Raw genomic sequence first — 23,946 nt, forward strand, 5'->3', positions numbered from 1 at the left:
CTTGCATACCCACTCTTTGGTAAAATATGGTTTATGGTTTTAAGATGGCAAATAATGTTACAGCCAGGAATCCGCATGTGGTTTAAAATGTTTCAAATGTTGTTACCCTTATTCTGAATAAAGCTCTTTTGATGTGATTCTTTTAGTCTTTTAATATTTCCCCTGCAGGAAGTATGAACCATTACAAAGTGTTTACTCACAGGAACAGTTCTATGTCAATATGGAATGTAAGAATTAATGTCCGCTTATTATTATGTTTTCTGTACTCAAATTCCTAATAAAAAATAATGTTCTATACAACATTGCATTGGAAGTTTAGATAATATATATGCAAGATTAGAGCAAGAGGGAAACATATGAACTAAATAATGAATATAGGCCTTTAGAAAAGTTTGAAGCACACAATCTGTAATGCAACATACGTCAGGAAAAGAACAAATATAATAATTCTAAAGGTCACTGATTTAATATGTTGGATTTTCGAACTGTTTAGTAGAAGATGACTAATAAACAGAACTATAAATCAAAACGTAAAAACTACGTTCATCATTGATTCATCTTGTGTTACTTAGTATACAAACGCTACCTTAATGTTGGGAGACTTTCTTTTGCTCCGTCTGAATGTTGGAATAATTTCTATGTCTCAGAAAACATATCTCTACTTTCCCTTTAATAGCTGGGAAAGATAGTCACAGTGTCATCAGAAGGATTCACCACAACAAGCTGTCCATCTTTTCCTGTAGCCACGTACCCCAGTTTGCTTACATTAGCGATGGTCCTGATATGAGTGCCGTTACGTGTGAACATCTCTACGCGATTGTTGTCCGCGTTGGTCACTATTACTTGACCTAAATTATCGACACAGACGCCCTTAAAATGGAATACGAAACGTGTTCCAGTCCCCTTGTCGTCAAAATCAAATAGGTAGCGCCCGTTCTTGTCATATTTGTAGATGATTAGCAAACGACCGTCTGCAATAAAAATGTTCCCCTCATTATCCACTGCAACAGAGGTTGGCAATCTCATGTTCCTATGTCCGAACCTGCGAACCAGGGATCCGTTTGGCCGGTACACCCACACCCTCCAATTGTCTCCAATACCTTGTTGACCTCCAGTCACGATGATGTTGTCTGATTGTGAGTCCATGACAATGCCGGTGTACGTAATCGCAAACCAATATTCGGTACCGGTAATTCGGCCGTCAAACTCAGCAAGCTTCCTACCATCCGTTTGAAACTGAGAGATACCTGGCTCATACTTATAGACAGACTCGTGGAAGAGGCTCCAAATCACCCACAGGTGACCGTTACGGTCCACTGAAACGTCAATAGGATACTTGTCTTCTGTTGAGAAGTTACGGAGAAAAACACCTTTCACGTTGTAGACTTGGATTCTTTTGTTGAAATTGTCGGCCACAACAATCTCGTTTTGTGACGACACTGTCACCCCCCTTGCACTTAGTTCTCTTCCACCAAACGTAATTCTGCTATCTTCAGTCTGCTGGGATCTCTTACCTAAAGAAGATAAGACATCAATGTATGTTATTTCAATGCAATCAATGGCTTTGACTAGAGCTGAAGAAAATCAAACATTTATATAGCGTGTGTTTGTGTGTGTGTGTGTATGTGCGTGTGTGTGTATGTGTGTGTTTGTGTGTGTGTGTATGTGTGTGTTTGTGTGTGTGTGAATGTGAGTGTTTGTGTTTGTGTGTGTATGTGTGTGTTTGTGTGTGTGTGTGTGAATGTGTGTGTGTTTGTGTGTGTGTTTGTGTGTGTGTTTGTGTGTGTGATATGTGTTTGTAAAAGTAACCTGGCATCCAGTCGTTATGCCCGGCTATCTTTGGTCAAGCTCACCTCGGGGCAGACGGGACTCCAGTCTACCGCCCGGATAATCCTTTTGAACCCGGTGGTTGCTTTACGCTGTAAGAGTTGAATTGTGGGACCACAACTATAGACTTCCGTCATTGGCCAATTGAAATCCTACCGCGTAAAAATCCTACCGGGTGCGAAAGATTACCAATTGAAAGCTTCATCTAGATCTGCCCCGGCAAGAGCATGACCAATCCACGGTAGATCGGATGTTAGGTTGCGAGTATTTTGAAATAGTGCCAGATAGACAGTTACCCTCTGTGCTACTGGACATTGTTGACTTGTTGCTATACGCCTCTGTGAAGGCAGCTTCAGTGGTAGACTCAGAGATACTGTTGGGAGATGGGACGGTGCTACCAAAGCCTGTGATGGTTGTATTGATTGTACTCCAGCTTTTCAATCCGGTCGTTGAGTTCAGCTGAAGAAGATGAAGTAAAACCACAATGAGGAATTTCTCCCGGCATTTTGTTTGTGTTCTAACTTATTCCAGTTTTAACTGAAGAAGTACGAGCACCCAACACTTAAAAGTACAAACAAGCATACCTGATTTGATATCTGCGCTTATAGAAAGAAAGAAAGGCAGAAAGAAAGGATAAGAAAGAAAGAATCAGAGAAAGGAAGATTGCAGAGAGCGAAATAGAGAGAGCTAAATGAAGAAAGAAAAAAGTCAGAAAGAACGAAGAAAGAGAGAAGGGAAAGAAAAAAGAAAGAACAAGGAACAAGAAAGAAAGAAAAAAATATGAAACACGACAACTTAATTAATATCTTACCGATTGAATGTCCTGTTCCTTGGTGTTGATGTACAGTCCTATAACGATTCCTGCAATAATCACTCCGACCAGGACACAACAGACCACCAGGATAATGATGAGCCATCGATACGGATAGCAGACGGCAAAACGACCTGTTGAATTCATCAAGAATATATTCTACATTTGAAATTGACACACTACATAATCATACAACACACACACACACACACACACACACACACTACATAATCATACTATGTACACACACACACACACACACACACACACACACACACTCATTAACCTCATGGACTACAAACAAAACATGTGAAAAAAAGAGGAATATGAAATTCAAGGTGTATCAGGTACAAACAGCACATAAACAAGCATTTGTATCGGGAACGGTAAGTTTCACTCGTGACAACTCTAAGCAACAAACAGGAACGAAATGAGCAAACAAACGCGTTATTTGAAAAATCGCCCTACCGCCCGGAGCCAGTTGATGAGCCCCTTGTCCGTACATAGGGTTTGCCTTCAAGCGATCCCGGATATTACGAACATCAGTGTCACTTCCGGTCCCATCTACTGCATGCTGACGAACATCTTTTAGATGAGTTGCAGACCCTGAGTCATTTGGACTTTGATTGGTTTCAGATGCTGTTGTGTAAGTTTCATTTTCATAGGCATATGTAACAACATATGGTTGAAAGTCTTTGTCATCATCATGTCCCGTTACAACATTAGAACCTTTTCCTGTGGTGGCAGCGTTGGGCTATAGCTGTTTGTGTGGGGAATACGGAGACTTGCGGACGTCAGCAATCGAACAGCTTTGGGGAACCTGGTTTACATCAGTGTTGCCCCTGGCGCCTTCTGACTCATTTTTATAAACGTTTTCTTCGTTCATCGGATTTGAATAAGGTTCATCCACATCTTGGCGGTCCTGTATCTGGTTTACATGAGGGTCAGTCCTGGCCCCATCTGATTCATGTTGGCAAACGCTTTCTTCATACGCGAGATTATCCATGTTTTGGGTGTTCTGAATCTCATATACATGTACTTCATTCCTGACGCCCTCTGATTCCTGTCGGCAATAATTTTCTTCGTACACCAGATTATCCGTATTTAGGGGGTCCTGGATCTCATATACTTCAGCCCTGGCGTCATCTGATTCTTGTCTGCAAACACTTTCTTCGTACACCATATTATTCGTATTTGGGGGGTCCTGGATCTCATACACATCAGGTCTGGCGCTATCTGATTCTTGTTGACAAACACTTACTCCGTACATCGGATTTGAATGAGGTTCTCCCACATTTAGTGGGCCCTGAATCTTATACAGTACATCGGATTCTCTCGTGCTATCCTCAGCTGCCTGTTGGTAACCGTAAATCGGGTTCTGAAAAGGCTTGTCTCGGGAATTCTGAAACGATTCTGGATCTTCACTTCTTCGTGGATCTTCTAGATTTTCTGACATGTTTTCACTATCGCATTCATATGGTTCAATGTTTATATCGTCATCATGTTTACGTTTGATTACGACTTTAGAATCTCTTTTTGCAGCGCTAGAGTCTGATTGAGTTTTGTTAATTGTTTCGCAGCTCTGCAAACTTAGAGCACTTTTTGCTTGGTTGATATCAGAACCTTTTCCAGTATCCAGTATCCATGTCTCCTTGTATCTATTGAATAAACCGAGAGCGACATGTTATTTGATTTTATTTGTGTAAACAGACAACTGCACCAATATCCGTACAGAGAAGTATGGAAAGGGAACAGGCAGGGGCGTAAATCTGCACACTGGATGCCTATTTTAGCAAATATGAATCTCAGCTCCCGGGGTTGAATTTCAATAGATCGCAGCGAAGCTCTACCAGATTCTCGCCTGGCAGAATAGTAACAGAGGAATTTGGCCAAGTTAGGAATAAAAGTCTAGTACGAGTTAATTGGACTTGGAGTGAACTGACCGCACGGCGAAAGACTGACTGAAAACATCTGGGGATGTGGTATTCATGACTTAATACCTGGTCACGGGAGCCCAAACTATACAGTTTTGGACAGAAAATGGCAAAGACATCCATAAAATACGAAAAAAAAGGATCGGGGTATTGACCAACTCTACACTTGTGCCAAATTTTCAGGTTGTTCGGCCCATGAACGACGGAGATGAATCCCTTTATAGAGAGAAGGGGCTGCACGAGCAACCTCCATGTGTGGAGCTCCTCCATGGAGGTTGCTCGTGCAGACCTCTAGCTCCACGAAGCGGGCTCTACGCACTCATGAATGCAAACACTTGGTTCTCGTCACCTTCATGAATCTAAAAAAAAAAACACCACGGAGAAGCTTCTCTCGTAGAAGAAAAACAAACGGGGACGGGCTGAACTAGCACCTTAAACAAATTGTTGGCAGGGCTCTATGGAGATATCGTAAATGACAAAGATACACAGAACGGAGAGCAGAGCAAGCAACCTCTACAAACTATGAATGTAAACATACTGTTAACAAAAAACACACAGAGCCGATAGCTGATCGAGCAGCTCCACGGGCTATATAAATGTAAACACTTGGTTCACGTCACCATCAACAAATCAGTGTTTAGGGCTCTATACAGGGATACTGTAAACAAGAAACACACGGAGCTGATAGCTGATCAAGCGCGCGCAATGCACACAAACACTTGTAATTATTGTTATTTTTTTTGTATGGTTGGATACAAAGGTTAGTAGAACAATCGAGATGGTAATACTTTTAAGAATCAAAACAACCCGTTTATTGAATGAAGCAAGCGGTGCATTGTTCATATGTCGGCTCTCGCAAGGAAAGCTGAAAGTTCGCACCTCCGTGCTAATCCAAAATCGTCTCAAAGCGCGCCCTTACCACGCCAGAACACTGACGCCAGAAGCGGCTGGCTGACTGGCCTATGACGTAGTCTCCAAGCAGAGGTCCGTGGGGAAAATCGTGACCATTTCCTTTGATTCATATTTTTTTGAAGGTCGAAAATTATGAAAGGAAAAGGTCGCGATTTTCCCACCAACCTCTGCTTGGAGAGAAGGTCATATACATGTAGTCCGGTATGGGAATAAATTGTCTGTATGTCAAAAGTCCGAACAATCATGATAGTTTTCGATGATTTTGAGGTCCCGACATGCCTTGAGCGTTAATGTACAAGTTTTTGTCAGCAAAGATATCAAACTGTGTAAAATTTGCAGTTATTTGTTGGTTGTTTGATTAAAAAGGCATATACTGTATTTAAAAGTGTTTTATTTCATGATTTTTTTCAACTGAAATGTGTTTGAGTTTCCTTTTTTTTAAACACTGCTTGCGCATTGTGCTTTAAGAAAACATTCCAAGATGAGAATAGAAATAACAACGAGCTTCTAGAAACCTCTGTATGAAGTGATTTGTTGCAAATAACCTTTCCATACATGTACAAGTGTCGATTCAGGATCATGAACATCAAAGATAGGTTGGTTAGCAGCTGGCAGTAACATAACATTTTTCTTTAGAACCATTTGAGCTGTAAATCTGAAATTGGCTTTCCATGTGCAATGTTTATATGGATAGAGATCAGTGGGTAATGTAAGGTATGTAATGTATTTTTCATTAGTTGTACTTACATGTACAGTGCTTTATGCCTTTGTTATCAGTTACTGAAGAAAAATTGATAAAGCCAAGGTTATGTCGTAACATAAACAAATAACAGATAATGATATATGTATAACCCCCCTGCGGGTATATCCTCAGTTGCAGTCTTTGAACAGGTCTGGTTATTATTGGGGTGGGGGGAAGGGGGGTTACGATTTTCAACGTTGGCTACGTTCTCTTGTGCCAGGAAAAGTACTAGTAATTTCCTGTGGAAGGCGAAAGGATTACGGATTTCATACGAGCTCTACTAATCGTAAATATATCGTGTGCATTTCGCAAACCTCTTTTGAATTCAAATCCGTGTGTTGTTTGGTAATGAATCGTTTGAAATAACTATAAATTCGTACATAACAGCTATAAGCATGAAGGTGCAAAGTTTCCTCATTCTTTACAATGGCAAACAAACAAGTATCTATTCTCCTAGCAGAGGTTGGGTTCCCACGTGAAGGGAGCGAACCGATAAATTCCGACTATTTTTCCCAACTCACCATTCTGTGACCAAAAATCCGCTTGAAGAAAAAAATATTCATTTTCTTGGGTAATTCAATGGTACGTTTATAGGTAATGAGTATTGATTTGTCCGCATGATTTGTAACCTCCTTGTTTACATTCATATAGCCCGTGGAGCTGCTTGATCAGCTATCGGCTCCGTGTGTTTGTTGTTTACAGTATCCCTGTATAGAGCCCTAAACACCGATTTGTTGATGGTGACGTGAACCAAGTGTTTACATTCATATAGCCCGTGGAGCTGCTTGATCAGCTATCGGCTCCGTGTGTTTGTTGTTTACAGTATCCCTGTATAGAGCCCTAAACACCGATTTGTTGATGGTGACGTGAACCAAGTGTTTACATTCATATAGCCCGTGGAGCTGTTCGATCAGCTATCAGCTCTGTGTGTTTGTTGTTTATAATATCTCTGTATGGAGCCCTAAACACCGATTTGTTGATGGTGACGTGAACCAAGTGTTTACATTCATATAGCCCGTGGAGCTGCTCGATCAGCTATCGGCTCTGTGTGTTTCTTGTTTACAGTATCCCTGTATAGAGCCCTAAACACCGATTTGTTGATGGTGACGTGAACCAAGTGTTTACATTCATATAGCCCGTGGAGCTGCTCGATCAGCTATCGGCTCTGTGTGTTTGCTGTTTACAGTATCCCTGTATAGAGAACTAACACCGATTGTTGATCGTGACGTGAACCAAGTGTTTACATTCATATAGCCCGTGGAGCTGCTCGATCAGCTATCGGCTCTGTGTGTTTGTTGTTTACAGTATCTCTGTATGGAGCCCTAAACACCGATTTGTTGATGGTGACGTGAACCAAGTGTTTACATTCATATAGCCCGTGGAGCTGCTTGATCAGCTATCGGCTCCGTGTGTTTGTTGTTTACAGTATCCCTGTACAGAGCCCTAAACACCGATTTGTTGATGGTGACGTGAACCAAGTGTTTACATTCATATAGCCCGTGGAGCTGTTCGATCAGCTATCAGCTCTGTGTGTTTGTTGTTTATAATATCTCTGTATGGAGCCCTAAACACCGATTTGTTGATGGTGACGTGAACCAAGTGTTTACATTCATATAGCCCGTGGAGCTGCTCGATCAGCTATCGGCTCTGTGTGTTTCTTGTTTACAGTATCCCTGTATAGAGCCCTAAACACCGATTTGTTGATGGTAACGTGAACCAAGTGTTTACATTCATATAGCCCGTGGAGCTGCTCGATCAGCTATCGGCTCTGTGTGTTTGCTGTTTACAGTATCCCTGTATAGAGAACTAACACCGATTTGTTGATCGTGACGTGAACCAAGTGTTTACATTCATATAGCCCGTGGAGCTGCTCGATCAGCTATCGGCTCTGTGTGTTTGTTGTTTACAGTATCTCTGTATGGAGCCCTAAACACCGATTTGTTGATGGTGACGTGAACCAAGTGTTTACATTCATAGTGCGCAGAGCGCTGATTGTTCAGCTATCGGCTCTGTGCTTGGTGTTTACAATATCTCCGTATAGAGCCCCAATACCGATTAGTTTTGGTTAACGTGAATCAAATATTTACATTCATAGTTCGCATTTGTTGAAGGTTCTAGTTCAGCCCGTCCCCTTATGTTTTTCTTCTACGAGAGAAGCTTCTCCATGGATTAAAAGAAAATCATGAAGGTGACGAGAACTAAGTGTTTGCATTCATGAGTGCGTAGAGCCCGTTTCGTGGAGCTGGAGGGCTGTACGAGCAACCTCCATGGAGGTGCTCTGTAGAGCTCCTCCATGGAGGTTGCTCGTGCAGCCCCTATTGCTTTATAGATCGCGATAGGAGAAAAAAAGAAACGTGGCGAAAACGGTATTTCACTCTATTCCACACCTACGGCACGGTGGAGTGAAATAAAGATATGACTGCATGTTGTGACTAACGCCAGAAAGGTTCCTTGATCTGAGAATTTTGAAACCTGATAACAAATGGCTTTTGATCATTGTGCAGAATTCATTGCAACTTGTTTACCCAGACAGTTTATTACAAAAAAATATCAATGATATTCATCAGAACACCCATATGCTGTTATGGAAACTAACATCAGAATGGTATTCACAAATGGACAGTTTTAGCAAAACGTCCCGGTTTCTTAGACTCCATAGCAGACACTCTTGGCCTTTTAGATGACTTCTTTTTGTACTTGGCCATTTGTGCAGCCGGCCCTTTTTTGCTGATGACTTCTCTTTGTACTTGTTCGATTGTGCAGCCGGTTCACTATGGAGGATAATGTCTCTCAAACTTCTCATCCCTAAGTCCTGTCTTTGATCACTACGGGCCATCGCTAGGTTCCCTGGTAACCTTTCTACACCACGCCTTTTTGCGTGCTTCCAACTAAACCACAAGATGCACGCAATCATCTCAATCTCAACAATGATGACGTCTATTGTACATGTATGACAACATAAAAACTGTTGTTATGTGTTTTCTTATTTCCTTTCAAAGTAGAGTTTTCGAATTAAAATCCATGGTACACCGCCAAAATAGAAATGAGGTTCTAGTTATTCACATTCTTTGGAAAATACAAGATATTTTCATTAGAAATCGCGAAAAAAAACAGTACCGCACGTGCAGTGAGAGTCCACCTAAGCCGTCAGGTGTTTGTTTTTGCGATAACTCTTGGTACAATCAGCAATCAAACTGAACATCACATTAAAATGTAATTTTCCATAAAATCTAGAAACAATTTCAGTGACATTTTATGCCGTCACTTCTATATCTATGGAATACTATTTTTTCTTAAAAAATAGCTATTCTAAGATCGGGTTGAAGTATCAGATTGCTAGCAATTAGAATAGAAATTTCTGTTGTGAACGACTGCTGTATATGGACCATCTGATAGGGACACATTGGGCAAAATGTAGAATTAAAACAATGTTTTCATAGTATGGTAATGTTGTAGCGACTCGTCTCTTGCACTTACCGTAGCGAAACTCTCAAGATGCAGCCCTGCTGAAAGCCTCAGATTTCGTCGTTGAACTAGACCCGTTCGTCTCGGAGTCTGATAAAACGTACAGTCCGAAGAAATGTCGGTATACGTAGTCGGCTATGGGTGTGGTTGTGCGCTCTGGTAGACTATTAACTACGTTAAGACGTATTGACGCAGGACAATGATACATAATTCAATATCTATTTTTATTCATCATAACTGCATTCAAGTGTTTTGCAAATAACATTTCTTGGTTACCTACACTGATGTAATTGCTGCTCTTCAGCAAAGAGCGGTGTTTAAAAAGTCATTTTGAGGACTAGTTGGATTCTTTCAAGACTTGTTTACGCAGACAGTGTATTGGTACTGAATAGTGATCCCCAGTGAATCAAAGGTAACGCTAGAAAATGTCTAACTCTATTGGTTAGTAGTTATCAGTACACTGTACTGTTTATTAGTTATCAGTAAACTGTATTGTTTATAAGTTATCAGTAAACTGTATTGGTTATTAGTTGTCAGTAAACTGTATTGGTTATCAGTAAACTGTATTGGTTAGTAGTTATCAGTAAACTGTATTGGTTATTAGTTGTCAGTAAACTGTATTGGTTATCAGTAAACTGTATTGGTTAGTAGTTATCAGTAAACTGTATTGGTTATTAGTTATCAGTAAACAGTATTGGTTATTAGTTATCAGTAAGCTGTATTGTTTATTAGTTATCAGTAAACTGTATTGGTTAGTAGTTATCAGAATACTGTATTGGTTAGTAGTTATCAGAATACTGTATTGGTTATTAGTTATCATTAAACTGTATTGGTTATTAGTTATCAGTAAACTGTATTGGTTATTAGTTATCAGTAAACTGTATTGGTTAGTAGTTATCAGAATACTGTATTGGTTATTAGTTATCATTAAACTGTATTGGTTATTAGTTATCAGTAAACTGTATTGGTTATTAAGTATCAGTAAACCGTATTGGTTATTACTTATCAATAAACTGTATTGGTTACTAGTTATCAGTATCCTGTCACGCACTTCACGTCGGTTTGTCTACTCAGAGCTGTCCTCGCCCATCTTCGGGAACCCAGCGTACACCGCACCTTCCCACGATGGGTTGAGGAAGGAACCGTACTTAAACAGAACCGGAGAGTCCTGGTGGAAGAGGGTTAACAACATCAGCATATGACACACAACAGCAGAGTATAATAATGCTGATTAAAACTGTAAATGTAGTTAAGTTCGAGGCACTTAAATTTTGAGGTGATGCAAAAATCAATTTGAAAGAAGGTTCATGTTAGCCACTAAAATAGTGCATGCAGAATACTTGTAACGGAATTCCGCAAATCCTTGTAAGTGTAAGGTAACCACGAACTTAAAACAATGCAAATATTTCAAGATACACGGTAATGCAAATCATTAACAATCCCATTTCTTACAATGTGATTTCAAGACACTGTTTCAAATTTGCATTTGTTCCGAATCTTTAATGTACTTCTTTTTTTTAGCGATTCTTGACATCTCCAGACCAGTAGGTAGTGACATTTATCATCTAAAATGTATTCATTTGATGTCAAAGGGCAGCGTACCTGACACACTCACTTGAACACAATGCCTACCTTCTGAAAAGACATCCCTTTCTTCACAAGAGTGCCATAGAGGGTTCGAACCGTCTTCTCCATATTCCGGTTGGCGACCAAGCCTGCACCCTCCACCTTGGTGACGTAAAGTTCGGGGATGGGGTCCTCCTCTATGGTAATCTGTAACAAAGGTATTGCGTTAGTACCGTGTACGTTAGGGAATACGGTTTCTCACTACTAGCACTGGACCTCGTCAAATTGCACCAGACATTCGCAAAGTAGCGCATAATGGCGCTAGATTTGTGATCTGGTTTTCATTTTAAAAAGTTCGCAGAATTGCATTAAATCGCAAAATGGCATAGTATTGCACCAACCCTCATAAATGAACATATTCTATACGAGATTCTTTATGATGCATTTTCAATCATTGTACATTGGATTTTAATTCATTTCCAATTCACGGACTATTGCACGTTTGTGCGACCACAAACTGGTGCGATTTCCTAGCTCAATTTGGCGCAGTGCAGTGAGATACCACGAGAAATGTGATATAGTGTATGAGATGGGTAGTCAATGTAAGCTCACCTGTTCATTGACTGGCACAGGGGCATCCTTGTCCATGTAGTCAGGTGGAAGTGGATGGCACATCAGTGCCTTTTCATCACAAGACGGATCACTACAGTACCCTTTCTCCTGAAGACACTGTAGAGAGAAAAACGGTGTCAACCCTTTCTTGCTTATCTGCATGTCTGGATATATCGATAGCAGGCCACTTAGTTTTCCTATGAGTATGACTATGGTCTAGCCTTGATACCTGATAGGTCCAATGTAATTAACTTCACCAAGAAGGGTATGTTTTCGGTAGTATCCATCCTCTTACGCAGGGACATCCAACAGCCAAACCGCCTGTGTGGATGAACCCTGCTCTTTTAACCGTCACTCTTAGTTCCTGTGGATGCCCCCCCCCCCAAAAAAAAAACAGCTGTCAGCCAATCCGAGGACAGGCTTTCCGTTTTCAAAAGCCGGGTCTCGCATATATAAGGGTAAGCTCATTAATATTTATAAGCAGGGCGGTCAGGAACTAATGGTGACGGTTGAAAGAGCAGGGCACATCCAGACAGGCAGTTTGGCTGTTGGATATCCCTGCGTAGAAGGATGGGTGGTATCATGGTCGAGTGGTTGTGCTCTCGGTGTGTTAACCTAACCTATTGTTTTTGATCCCTTCCTTCCACTTCTTCTTCTCCAATTAAATAAGGTGAACGAACCGGACCAGACAGGTGACAACAATGGTAAACTAGAAGACACCCTGGTTTAGTTGATTACATTCTGTACCAAGTGTCATGGCAGAGATGGAAGGGCTGATCACCCTATGTGGTCACCAGTTTGCTTAAGCAAAGAGAAACCGAGCTGTAGTTTTTATAAATAGGTAGACTATTTATTTATATTTTGAGGTAAAAATTATAAATTTTCTTGTAGCAAATTTACTTATTTTTGGCGTCCGCCATCTCTGTTTAATTCTTAATGCGAATTAGATTCAGGAGTTCCTGTTGCCATACACTCACCTGAAGGACTAATGGTTCTGGAGGCGCTACGATCTTCACTTCCTCAGCGTTGTGACCATCGAAGTAGCGAACCAATGCGTGGAGAGCAAGGCGGCCTTCTCTACGACTGCACTTGGGGGCTTTGATGCACGCCCATTTTGCTATTGAATCAAGTATAAGAAATGACCATGTTGAAGATGTGGATAAAGTGTATTGGTTCTTTTGTATACAGTCTGATAGTCTCTACCACACTCCCGCCTGGCCGAATAGTAATAGGGGATCAAGAGAGCCAAGTCAGGAATAAAAGTCCAGTAGGAGTTCATTGGCCTGTGAGTAAACTGACCGACCAGAGGTGATAGCTGGACAGACTGCAAAAGGCTGACTGAAAACCCATGGCAACTTATTTGTTCGTATTTGGCCAAATTCTTCTCTTTTTTTATCCAGCTGACACGTCTGCTTGGAGCAGTCTGACTTGAACATAGGCATTTCTAATACTAGTTTCTGACATCACAGAGGAGATTTAGAGCATATATTTACTTCCAAAGTTGATTAGAGAACACGTCCGAAGTAATTGATCGAACTAAAAGCTTGGAATAACTTCAATTCTATAACACGTCGATTTACCTAGGAAATGCCATACAAGTGTAAATGGCAACACTTACCAGAAGGAAACTTGACTTGGGAAAAGCCTTTGTGGTCCATAACAGTCTCATGATGGAGACAAGATTCAGTCGGGCAGTCGGAGTGACTGTCCTTGTCATCTACCTCCGTCTCCTCTTCAGTCTGGAATGTTGTCAGCTCTGGAGACATCTGGACACGTGAGCGGAAATAATGTTCAAATCATTTCCACACAATTTAAATGCATTTGTATGTTGTTAAGCTAATTGAGGACCTCCAAATTTGAAACCTTTTAAGTTTTACTATTTTGGTCAAAATGAATTACGTTGCCCTGTCCTTTTCTGTAGCCGTAGTTATAAAAACACTACAGCAGCTACTATCTACGGAGGTGTGTTCAAAGGTTATCCTCTTTCTTATGCCTGCTGAGTGCTAAACAGCATGTGCCATTTTTAAAAGTCTTTCGAATCGGTTATAATTTCTTGAATTGAAAGCTGCCTCTATGTAAACGTGTGTTTGTGAGGCGCTGCTAATGTATTTATGAGATAAAATCGCAAAACCGGATAATTACGTAATGTTACCTTCTTCAGGATTTCGATGTATTTTCCTTCGTCATGGAAGTAACTGTCAAGCACCACATCCTGCCATGAGAAACAAAAAATTGAATGTGAAAATGTGTATTGCTTGAAAATATAGTTTCGGGTACATATATGGCCAACTGCCTAGAGACAGTATCATTCTGTATTCTATCATTGAGATAAAAGATAAGCAGACAGTTTTAACTGATATGTTTTGGCTCCCTCTCTACTCTCTGTACCTCCGTAGGAAGGCCCGGTGGAGGCGAATGTCTGTTACTCCAATGCGCAGCTTGAGTACAAAAGCTCCTCACCTGATGATAAGTTATCGGGAACGCATCAGCAAGATCGCCCATCTCAGTGAACAGGTTCTGCAGAAGGTCGCCTACAGTCTGCTGGTAGGATTCTCCCCGGGTGACGTCATACCGTGTGGAGTAGTACTCCAGCTGATCCACAGCGGCGGATATGTACACCTGGAGGGATAGATATCCGTATTAAAATGGTTTCATCACGTTGTCAGATAAATGGTAGCACGCTGGTTAGAGTTAATTGTTAACTCTGAATAGTTTTGCCTTTGAATCAAGTGGTGTAGGTGGACAGATTTTACCTTAGAATCCAGTGTTGTAGGTGGGCAGATTTTACCTTAAAATCCAGTGGTGTAGGTGGACAGATTTTACCTTAGAATCCAGTGGTGTAGGTGGGCAGATTTTACCTTAGAATCCAGTGGTGTAGGTGGGCAGATTTTACCTTGGAATCCAGTGGTGTAGGTGGGCAGATTTTACCTTAGAATCCAGTGGTGTAGGTGGGCAGATTTTACCTTAGAATCCAGTGGTGTAGGCGGGTTTTCGTGGTGCTCAGCTGGTAGATAGAAGCACTGCTTCACCAGTTTCTCACAGGACGGTGTTGTGAAGTCCCGCACCCTTTGCTGGAGTATGACACATGAAATCACGTTCATCGCAAGAATGCTTGAAATCAATTTGTAACAGGTTACCTTTATCACACTAGTACACATAATACATCTTAACCAAAACCAATGGAACTTTCTACCGCGCGGTGTATGTTATCATCCAACGTCTAAAGGTCCTATTTCCCAAGATACAAAAAAAACAAACAAACAATCATTTCTTCAGCTTTGTAGTAAGATGCTTGTCGCTAGACATGTTGTCAGCATTTTTGGATGATCTCCATTTTGCTTTACAACAGACACTACGACAAAGATACGTATGCTTTTTTTAATGAGGCAAACGTACAATAGTCAGGATAGGGAGGGTGGTCTCCATGGTAACAGTAACGTCGTTCTTCCCGTTGATGTAAGACAGCAGCCTGCTCAGGGACTTCTTCTGTGCCTCACGGAGTCCACAGGACCGGGCTTCGCTACACACCCACCTGCCTGGAAATGGCGATGAATGGAATAGAATGTTTAGAATAGAATGTTTAGAATAGAATGTTTAGAATAAAATGTTTAGAATAGAACGTTTAGAATAAAATGTTTAGAATAGAATGTTTAGAATAGAATGTTTAGAATACAACAGAACTGAAACACCCTGAGCTCTTTAACAACCTTGTCACATGGAGACAGGACACATAGACAAACACGCCAAAACACGCTCTATTACAATCGCGCTCTATTATAAAATCCACATGATGTGCATGTTCGACTCAAACATGATAGCATCAGCTAGACTTGAAAAACAATTGAAGAAATGTAACAGATACGGCACTCACTGTTAAGAAGCTTGAATTCCCAGAAATGATCAAATTTCTTGACCAGTTCGTACTGAGGACACTTGGAGTTGGTTGTCCCAAAGCAGCGGAATTGAGTTGGGTCCATTCGTGGCATGTTGAACCTGTAATGAGGACAGATTTTTAGGTACACTGGACATCCAGCTGATGAACAAATCTATGTTTTCGTTGAAGAGGTCCATCAGTCACGTATGAATACAGTTATTAATCCAAGAAAGTTTATTTGTTCATGCCCGGAGGCTAATTGCAAGTGCGTGGTAGAAACATAACGGTACAGGAACATACGTGTGACATTGGATAGTGATAAATAGCATTGTAAAAGAGACTACTCGAATACTAATTTCTAAACAGGTAAACAGGTTGTTTAATAGAATACTAGTAGTCTTCAAACAGTTACACTTTGGAGGGCGTCAGCACGTAGAATATTTTCGATGTCTGCTCACTACATCTTGTTCATGGAGTGACCTAGTCTCGCGAGAGTACGAGAATAGGTCCGAGACTTGAGCGGATCCACTCGGTACGTGTTTACGCCTTTAAAAGTGTCACCTTTTGAAGAATATTCTAATATCACAAGTCTGTGTCTAGTATTATCCTACGATAGCCTACAACGACAATTTTCTTCGAAATGGCTACTTTAGAGTTGTCATTGTGGGCCTTTGGATCACCCTTTGACCCAGATGAGAGAGAACATGTGAGGAGAAAGCTGCGAATCATTCTTTAAACACAGTGAGAGATCTTACAATTTTACACCATGGACAAATTTCAAACTATTGATAATAACAACAAAATGCTTGGTCTGAATACAATACCAGTCTTCCGGAAGGTCAAAGTTCAACGTATATCGTTCGTCATACGTTGTTATGTTGAAGCACTGAGTCACACCAGGAATGCTTGGTGCCCCTATCCAAACCTGTACTCAAAGAAACAAAGTCGACTGTCAGCACACAACTGTGTGGTGTTCTAATGTCGCAACGAATATGCGAAAGTTCCCTACTGTAGTGATGAGGAAGTACAAGGGTGAGTCAGAAAATAATGTAATTGGTTTTGTAACACGCTACTTTTTTAATCGAACGAGATGAAATTTGGCACACATTTAAAGGCATATAGAAATTGTCCTCTTGAGATCTAAATTTCTTTCATTATTGTAAGAGCAACTGAATTAATTTCAAGATGACCACACTCTTGGAAGCTTGTCGGACGACCAGTTCCTTTAAATCTGCATCTACAATTACTATAGGATGTTGAAATTACACAGGTACAATACCAAATACTGAACTGATAATACAAAATGTCCCTATTAGTTGCATGACATTGAAAATGGTTAAAAACCTCATTGTGTCTGTCGAACAGCCGTGACTGCACGTTGTACTCATGAAGCACCATCATGTCCGGACAGGTGTATTTGTCCGCCACGTGTTCACTCAGACGACGGCCCGCGGCGAAGGCGTGGACTGACTCTCCGTGCCCGCCATAGCAAATGACGTATGCGGTCAGATTCTTGCCAAACTCGCGCATCACAATCTCTCCCATCGAATGTCCAACCTGTGAAGAGTACAAAACTGCACCCGTTCAGGTAGCATCCGTCACCTTTCGTCTGAGCAAAATCGTTCGATTTGGTTTATAACCTACTGATCTGCAGATGTTGCTTAGTGTGACGGACAACGAATGGACTTTCAGTGCAATACGTGAGAGAAAATGGTTTATTGACAGTAAAAACTTTGCAGCACAAAACGGCCGAATTGTCTTTTTTTTTTACAGCTTGACATCATTAAAAGCGTTCTAGTGACAGATATCAAAGTACTGACACTAACGTTAACAACATCGCACAAATTAGATTACACAAATTAAAACCCTTAAACTGCTAAGCCCGGTTATATCCGTCACACATATACATGTCCTGTGTGCCGCTCCGGGATATATCCGGGATAGCGTACTCCCCCGAAGTAGCAGCTTTGCGCGCGTGTAGAGCACGAACCCCGGAAGTTAGGGACTTCGGTCTTGTTCGGGGAGTTCTTTTTGGAGGTCAGCGGCCAACCCTGGCACTGAGCATTTCATAGGGCTGAAACTCTGTCAGTTTAAGGGTTAAGTAGCACAAATTGAATTACACATACCCCCCTTGGAACAATTCCCGTCGTTCCCGTGGTGATCTGGGCAGCCTCAGCCTCCCACAGTGGAAGGCGAGTGTAGTAGTAACGGCTGCACTCGTTGCGCCACGGTTCTTTCTGGGAAACCAACATGGCTAGTGGGTACAGCCGGGAAAAGTTTTTACGTCTACCCTCAGCTAGACCATTGTCTACAGAAAAGTAGGGAAAGAAAATAAAAAATTTATAAACGTACGACCATTTTTTTTGTATTCTGATAACATTATTCCCAATAAATCAATGGCAGCATAGCTTTGTCTTGTATTCTGTGGTGTGAGACGTTCAATGTGGTCGTGGCCGGACTCGGACGGCGAGGCCTATCTGGATTTCAATGATGACCTGCATGGGTTAGTAGTGTTGCTACTGTGGTTAGCAAGCAAAAATATTGAGCCAGCGGTCACTACTAAGGATGGTACTCAGGCTATTCACCATAGTGTACAACATATCGTACCTTTCAAGACTTGGTAGATATTGGGTTGTGTCAGCTGGTGGGCGCGGTCCACATAGCATGTCGGTGCTCTCTGGTACATGATCCTCCCAGCGAGCTTGTACTTGCGAGTCTCCATACCGCCCGGACCCTTCTTCACGGTGTAGTTTGAGCAGTCGGGATCTACCGTGACAAGAATATCAGTATGTTTATAATCTGCAAGCAGATCCTACGGTAGCATAAGACAGAGGAGTGAAGCCGGCCTAGGTCTAGGAGTGTGTTTGGCTACCGGAGATCTGCCGTCACTAAGCCAGGGAGGAGCATTGCCATTCAACAGTAGCTTGCTGCTCCTCCTTGTGGCCATATTAACAGCTACACTAACATCAGTGGCTGCTATACTCCTTAGCCAGCTTTGGTACTATCTTATGCCACTGGTAAATCTGCCTGGTGACTATATGTTTATTTAATTTACTAGATTCCTAAAAGAAATTACTGTACATGCATTAAAGTTCGCATGGATTTCATTCCACAGCAGGGAGTAAATGAAGTGTTGGTAAGTGTTTCATTCAAGACCTGTGTTTAGGCGACCAACTGTCACCTTCCTTGTGGCAATTCTTACTGCTTCTGTAAAGCCCCCTTTAAGCCCCGTTTACAAATCAAGAATTTAGCTCGGCCGAGTTGTCCGCGAGCTCTAAATTACGAGGAGGTATGACCCTGATGCCGACGAAGAAACTCTGCCATTTGTTCGTAGGCATCAGGTTCATGCCTCCTCCGAAATTAGAGCTCGCCTGACAACTCGGCCGAGCTAAATTCTTGATTTGTAAAGGGGGCTTTATGGGCTGCAGGTAGGCCCGCTACTGCGGCGACAGGTGTTCTCGTGTTTTGAGGCTTTTTGGTCCAAGAAAATAGAAAAAAGCGATGTAGAGGAGTCTCTACGGTCCAACTTGGTCTGAGGCAGTTAGAGTTGTTTACGTTTACGTGAGTATTGCCCATTCATAAACAATTAGGTCTAGGTTCAGGTCGGGACCTGGATCTGACCCTCTGGACCTGGACCGTACCTGGACCTGAATTTTCTGTACCGCTGACTAACCCTAGTTCATACGGTGTTTACACCGCGTTGGAAGCGACACCTAACCGCAGTGCGTAACACATCAAGACAGTACGTTAACTGCCCGGAGAAAGGACACAGATGGTCACCGTAACGTTGGTATTGAACAAAACGCTTTCTTACGTACAAACAATTTCTTTATCCCTGCAAAACGTCGAACCGCAGTCCTGTCTCACGAGATCGACGTTGATAGAGGCGCCCCCTGACGACCACTTCATCTTCTGGTCCCTCAGGTACCTCGGCAGGTGAAGCTTGTAGTCGTCCATGCCCCGGTAGTACTCCTCCAGGATGGTGTTGGTGGCAAAGATGGCGATTTCGTTCTTCACCGTCCCAGAGCTATCACTGAAAAGGTAAGCATGAATTTGTACGTGTCTGTATGAATCTGTAGCTGACTTTAAACTATAGCTCAGATAGAAATGTATATTAGGAGGCTTCTGAATTATTAAAAAAAACGTAAGACAACAGACACACACAATCACACTCAAGCATAGAAACTAAAAGTATATATATATACATATATACTGAAAATAGATCAACTCTCATAATTCCACCGGGTGCCATGCATTGCAAATACTATATGCAAGCACACTAACACAGAAACCACAAACTATACCTATTTTTCTTTACCGTAAGGGATTTAAAGTGTTTAAAGGCTACCTGCCATACTGGAATATGAAGTAGTAGTCATCCTCTGAGATGATTGGTTCCCCATGATCGGTCAGTGTCTTGAAGAAACTTTTCGCCTCCCGGTCGGCCACGAAGCCCTGGAACCGGTCCGGGAAAGGGCGCACGTACAGGATAGTCTCCGGTATCACGTCAAGCACCACCTGTTAGTAATGTGGGTTATGTCAGGATCAGTCATTATTCATATCAAGATTAGTCATATGTCTTATAGACCATCCTCTCATTGCAAGGTCTTGTACATGTAATTGAAAAACAACGGCTCTGGAGTACAATACTTCTCACTGCATTCGCGTTAGCAAGCTACCAACCAATCAGATACGTCGGGTTATAGGAGGGGAATTCGAAGTCACGGACCAATCACGTCGCGGCGTAGATGGCTAATAAGTTCCAATGAAACAACAGGAGGGGGAGTATCTGACCAATTACCTAGACCACGTGGTCGTACGGACATGCGGTTGGTCAAAAGTAGACCGCCTGCCGTCTGGATTCAGTGATATGAACATCTCACCTGGGGGTCCTTCGGCATGGGCGGATTGTTCCACAGCTCCTCGGGAAGGGGGTACGAGACGGTAACTTCCCTCAGGTCAGCAGGCACGTAACTCTGCGTCACCCGTGGGAGCTGCTGGGATATCTTCAATCCTGGAAGCAGACGTTACTTTAGAAGGAAACTTTCCAGATATCACAGATGTCTTTCTTGATTAGAGCCTTTCAGGCTACCTATTCAAAGTATGACTGGAAAGTTTCGAATTCATACATAAAAAGACAATACCTGGACGAATACATTGTACAGAAAGAAAGCTGTCTATTGATGGCTATTGTACGGCACTTTCTTATAATCATTTAAATAGCCAACCATTTTGCATAATCTATGTCGAACAATGTTCGCCTGTACCTATCTATATATGTATCCATGAACATGTACCCCGGTATGTATCTATCCATCCATCCATCTAGCTATCATATAAAAGTCATCCATCCATCCATTTATCAATCTAACTGTCTATCTATTGGCTTACCTATATCTATGTGATGTGTATGAATGTGTGTATCTATCTATTTCTATCCATACATCTAATTGATATGCATTGCTACCTTTACTGTTGTGTCCTTTCAGGTACTTGGCTAACCTCCTCTCGGCCCGCACCTTCCCGCTCACCAGAGATAGGTCCCAGACTGTGGTGGAGACCCAGACAGACTTCTGCAAGTGCCTGACGTCATAGTGAGTCTCTGAGCACAGACACGTCTGGAGCTTACTCTCCACGGAGCATCTTTCCTTGGTGCTGAATAAAAACTCAGAATACTAAGTATATCATCAGAGAATAACAAGATCAATTGTACACAACCAAATATTTTATTAAGTCGACGCTTTAGTGGCCGTCTGTCACCTTTCTCAGGGCGAATCTGACTGGTTCACATTGTACTGCAGCATAGGTGTCGCTGCTGACAGATGCAGTCACAAACGTATTTACATATATACATATATAGTTAATGCAGTGTTTATATGTAAATACTTATCGTTTACCACTGCAACACTTTCAACAACTCAGATCATACATTAATGCCTGAAACGTAATGTGTGTATACCAGTAAATCGCAATATATTTTCGCGATAAGAAGTGGTCCACTACAACGTTTAGAAGGGTTAATAATCAACGATCAAACTAGACGATAAGGTTTTGGGTTTAACATACCAGTGGGCGTCGGTCGTTGCCGGCAGCATCATAACCATGGCACCGAGGAAGAAGAAAAAGAACTTCTTCTCCATGATTCCGTTGGTTCTCTCAGCCTTGTTAAAGAGAAAAAAATAGGTTATGCTTGAAAACAATTGACAAGTCTCGGAGCCTTGTGCACTGATTCGTATTTTTTCAGGAGTAAAACAAGAACGATGTCCAGTTGCCTTATATGCATGCCCTGTCATATAACAACCTAAGTGACAAAATGACAAATATGACATCCCATCATTTACTGCTAATGTATTATAAAAATTAACATATGTAAGAATATCACTTATCTGCACCCAGATCTATATCACGTTTCCAACGGCCAAGCGCAATCTGCTATCAAAATCGTGATCCAAACATGAGCTATCAAAACCTCATATCAAAGTTCTGGAGCAGTACTATGAAATCCTCTAAGGGCACTTGCCCTTTGTTTGGTTGACACGCCCCTTTATCTATATCTATCTATCTCTATCTCTATCTCTATCTATATAGATATAGATATAGAAATAGATAAATATAGATAGATATAGATAGATATAGATATAGATAGATATAGATGTACAACAAAACCAATTCTCTAGGGATGCATTGTCCCCTGCGCAACCCCTGCGCAACACGGCTTCAGGAAGGGTCTGTCCTGCGAGAGCCAGCTGGTGCTTACCCTCCAAGACCTGGCCAAGAACATGGACCAGAACAAACAGGTCGATGCCGCGGTGCTTGACTTTAGCAAAGCATTCGATACTGTGCCACACGAACGTCTGCTGAGCAAGCTCGAGCACTATGGTATTTCTGGCCTCCTTAATTCAGTCTTGGCTTAGGGCCTTCCTTACGGAGAGAACCCAGAGGGTTGTCTTTGACGGTGGAACATCTAAAGCTGTCAAGGTCACCTCTGGAGTTCCGCAGGGTACTGTGTTAGGCCCTCTGCTATTCCTGCTCTACATTAATGACCTACCTGATTCCGTTGGCTCACATGTTCGACTGTTTGCTGACGATTGCTTGATTTATCGAACTATCAGCAAGCCTTCTGACGCACAAGGGCTGCAGTCTGACCTCGATGCGCTAACAGAATGGCAAAATCGTTGGCTCATGTCGTTCAACCCCTCTAAATGTCACATCCTCCATATCACCCGTAAAAAGCACCCCATCATAACTCAGTACTCCCTATCTTGGAGTACAACTGTCCGACGATTTGCGGTGGGACACCCATGTCAACCACGCCACTAGCAAAGCTGGTAAGGTCCTAGGAGTCATTCGGCGCAACTTGACCCATTGTCCATCTAGGGTCAAGGCCACTTGTTACAAAGCGCTGGTACGGCCTCACTTGGAATATAGTGCCATCGTCTGGGACCCGTACACCAACAAAGGGATACAGGCGGTGGAGGCCGTCCAGCGCAGGGCAGCCCGAGTGACCCTCAATGACTACCGAAAGACTAGCAGCGTGACACAAATGCTCAATGACCTGCAGTGGCGTCCTCTCTCCGAAAGGAGGAGGAACGCCCGCCTCACCTTTTTCTATAAAGTAATCAACAATAATATTAACATAGACGCCAGCAATATTCTGAAGCCTGCCCAAGGGCGCACCCGGGGTAGTCACGACAAATATCAACACATATTCGCACGCACCGACATCTACAAACATTCTTTTTTCCCACGCACAATTCCCGAGTGGAATGCCCTGCCTGGCATGGTTGTAAGCGCTCCCAACGTTGAGCACTTCCGTGCCAGGCAGGCGGCCTGCCCGCCCTAACCCGGGAGCCTCAGCTCCCCCCCCCCTACTTTTGCCCCTCGCGGGGTCATTTGGGGGTATCTTATGCAGATGCAGATGCATTTGTGCAATTGGTGGAATATATTCTATGCGGTCGTGATACTGTAAAATGAATCCGCCCCTGAGGTGTCGCCAAAATTCTGACGTAACTGGGTGATGTTTGAAAACAATGTTTGCTTTCTATGTCAGCAGTAAACAGTACATCGCCTGTATTTACAATACGGTTAATCTGACTGGAAATGTGTTAGCAGAGGTCAATCGACACATCCACACCACCACATCGTTCAGCCCAAACAACCTCACCTCACCGGTCCCATAGCCTCACCGGCCATAGGGGCGGCA

General features: G+C 42.3%; 2 protein-coding genes across 2 annotated transcripts; both read right to left on the reverse strand.

Annotated features, from left to right (window-relative positions):
* Window positions 1-669: 669 nt before the first annotated feature.
* LOC118425307 (E3 ubiquitin-protein ligase TRIM71-like) lies at window positions 670-2,142 on the reverse strand. The gene is made up of 2 exons (XM_035834114.1): window positions 2,124-2,142; window positions 670-1,514 (listed from the first exon to the last, which is right to left on the reverse strand). The coding sequence occupies exons 1-2, from the start codon at window positions 2,140-2,142 to the stop codon at window positions 670-672; spliced, it is 864 nt and encodes a 287-aa protein (XP_035690007.1).
* A 7,756-nt stretch (window positions 2,143-9,898) lies between these two features.
* On the reverse strand, window positions 9,899-14,371 carry LOC118425308. The gene is made up of 7 exons (XM_035834115.1): window positions 14,330-14,371; window positions 14,022-14,081; window positions 13,488-13,635; window positions 12,847-12,986; window positions 11,870-11,986; window positions 11,324-11,464; window positions 9,899-10,859 (listed from the first exon to the last, which is right to left on the reverse strand). The coding sequence occupies exons 1-7, from the start codon at window positions 14,369-14,371 to the stop codon at window positions 10,758-10,760; spliced, it is 750 nt and encodes a 249-aa protein (XP_035690008.1). The 3' UTR covers window positions 9,899-10,757.
* Between the last annotated feature and the right edge of the window lie 9,575 nt (window positions 14,372-23,946).

Source organism: Branchiostoma floridae, chromosome 11 (assembly GCF_000003815.2).
Source record: "Branchiostoma floridae strain S238N-H82 chromosome 11, Bfl_VNyyK, whole genome shotgun sequence".
NCBI lineage: Eukaryota > Metazoa > Chordata > Leptocardii > Amphioxiformes > Branchiostomatidae > Branchiostoma > Branchiostoma floridae.

Excerpts from the sequence above, each read along its gene's own strand:
- LOC118425308 (XM_035834115.1), bottom strand. The coding sequence starts at position 14,371 with ATGGGCGATCTTGCTGATGCGTTCCCGATAACTTATCATCAG. Across the intron at positions 11,987-12,846 it reads CAGAACCATTAGTCCTTCAG|TGTCTTCAGGAGAAAGGGTA; the intron begins GTGAGTGTATGG and ends TTCTCTCTACAG. Across the intron at positions 10,860-11,323 it reads AAGGGATGTCTTTTCAGAAG|GACTCTCCGGTTCTGTTTAA; the intron begins GTAGGCATTGTG and ends CTCTTCCACCAG.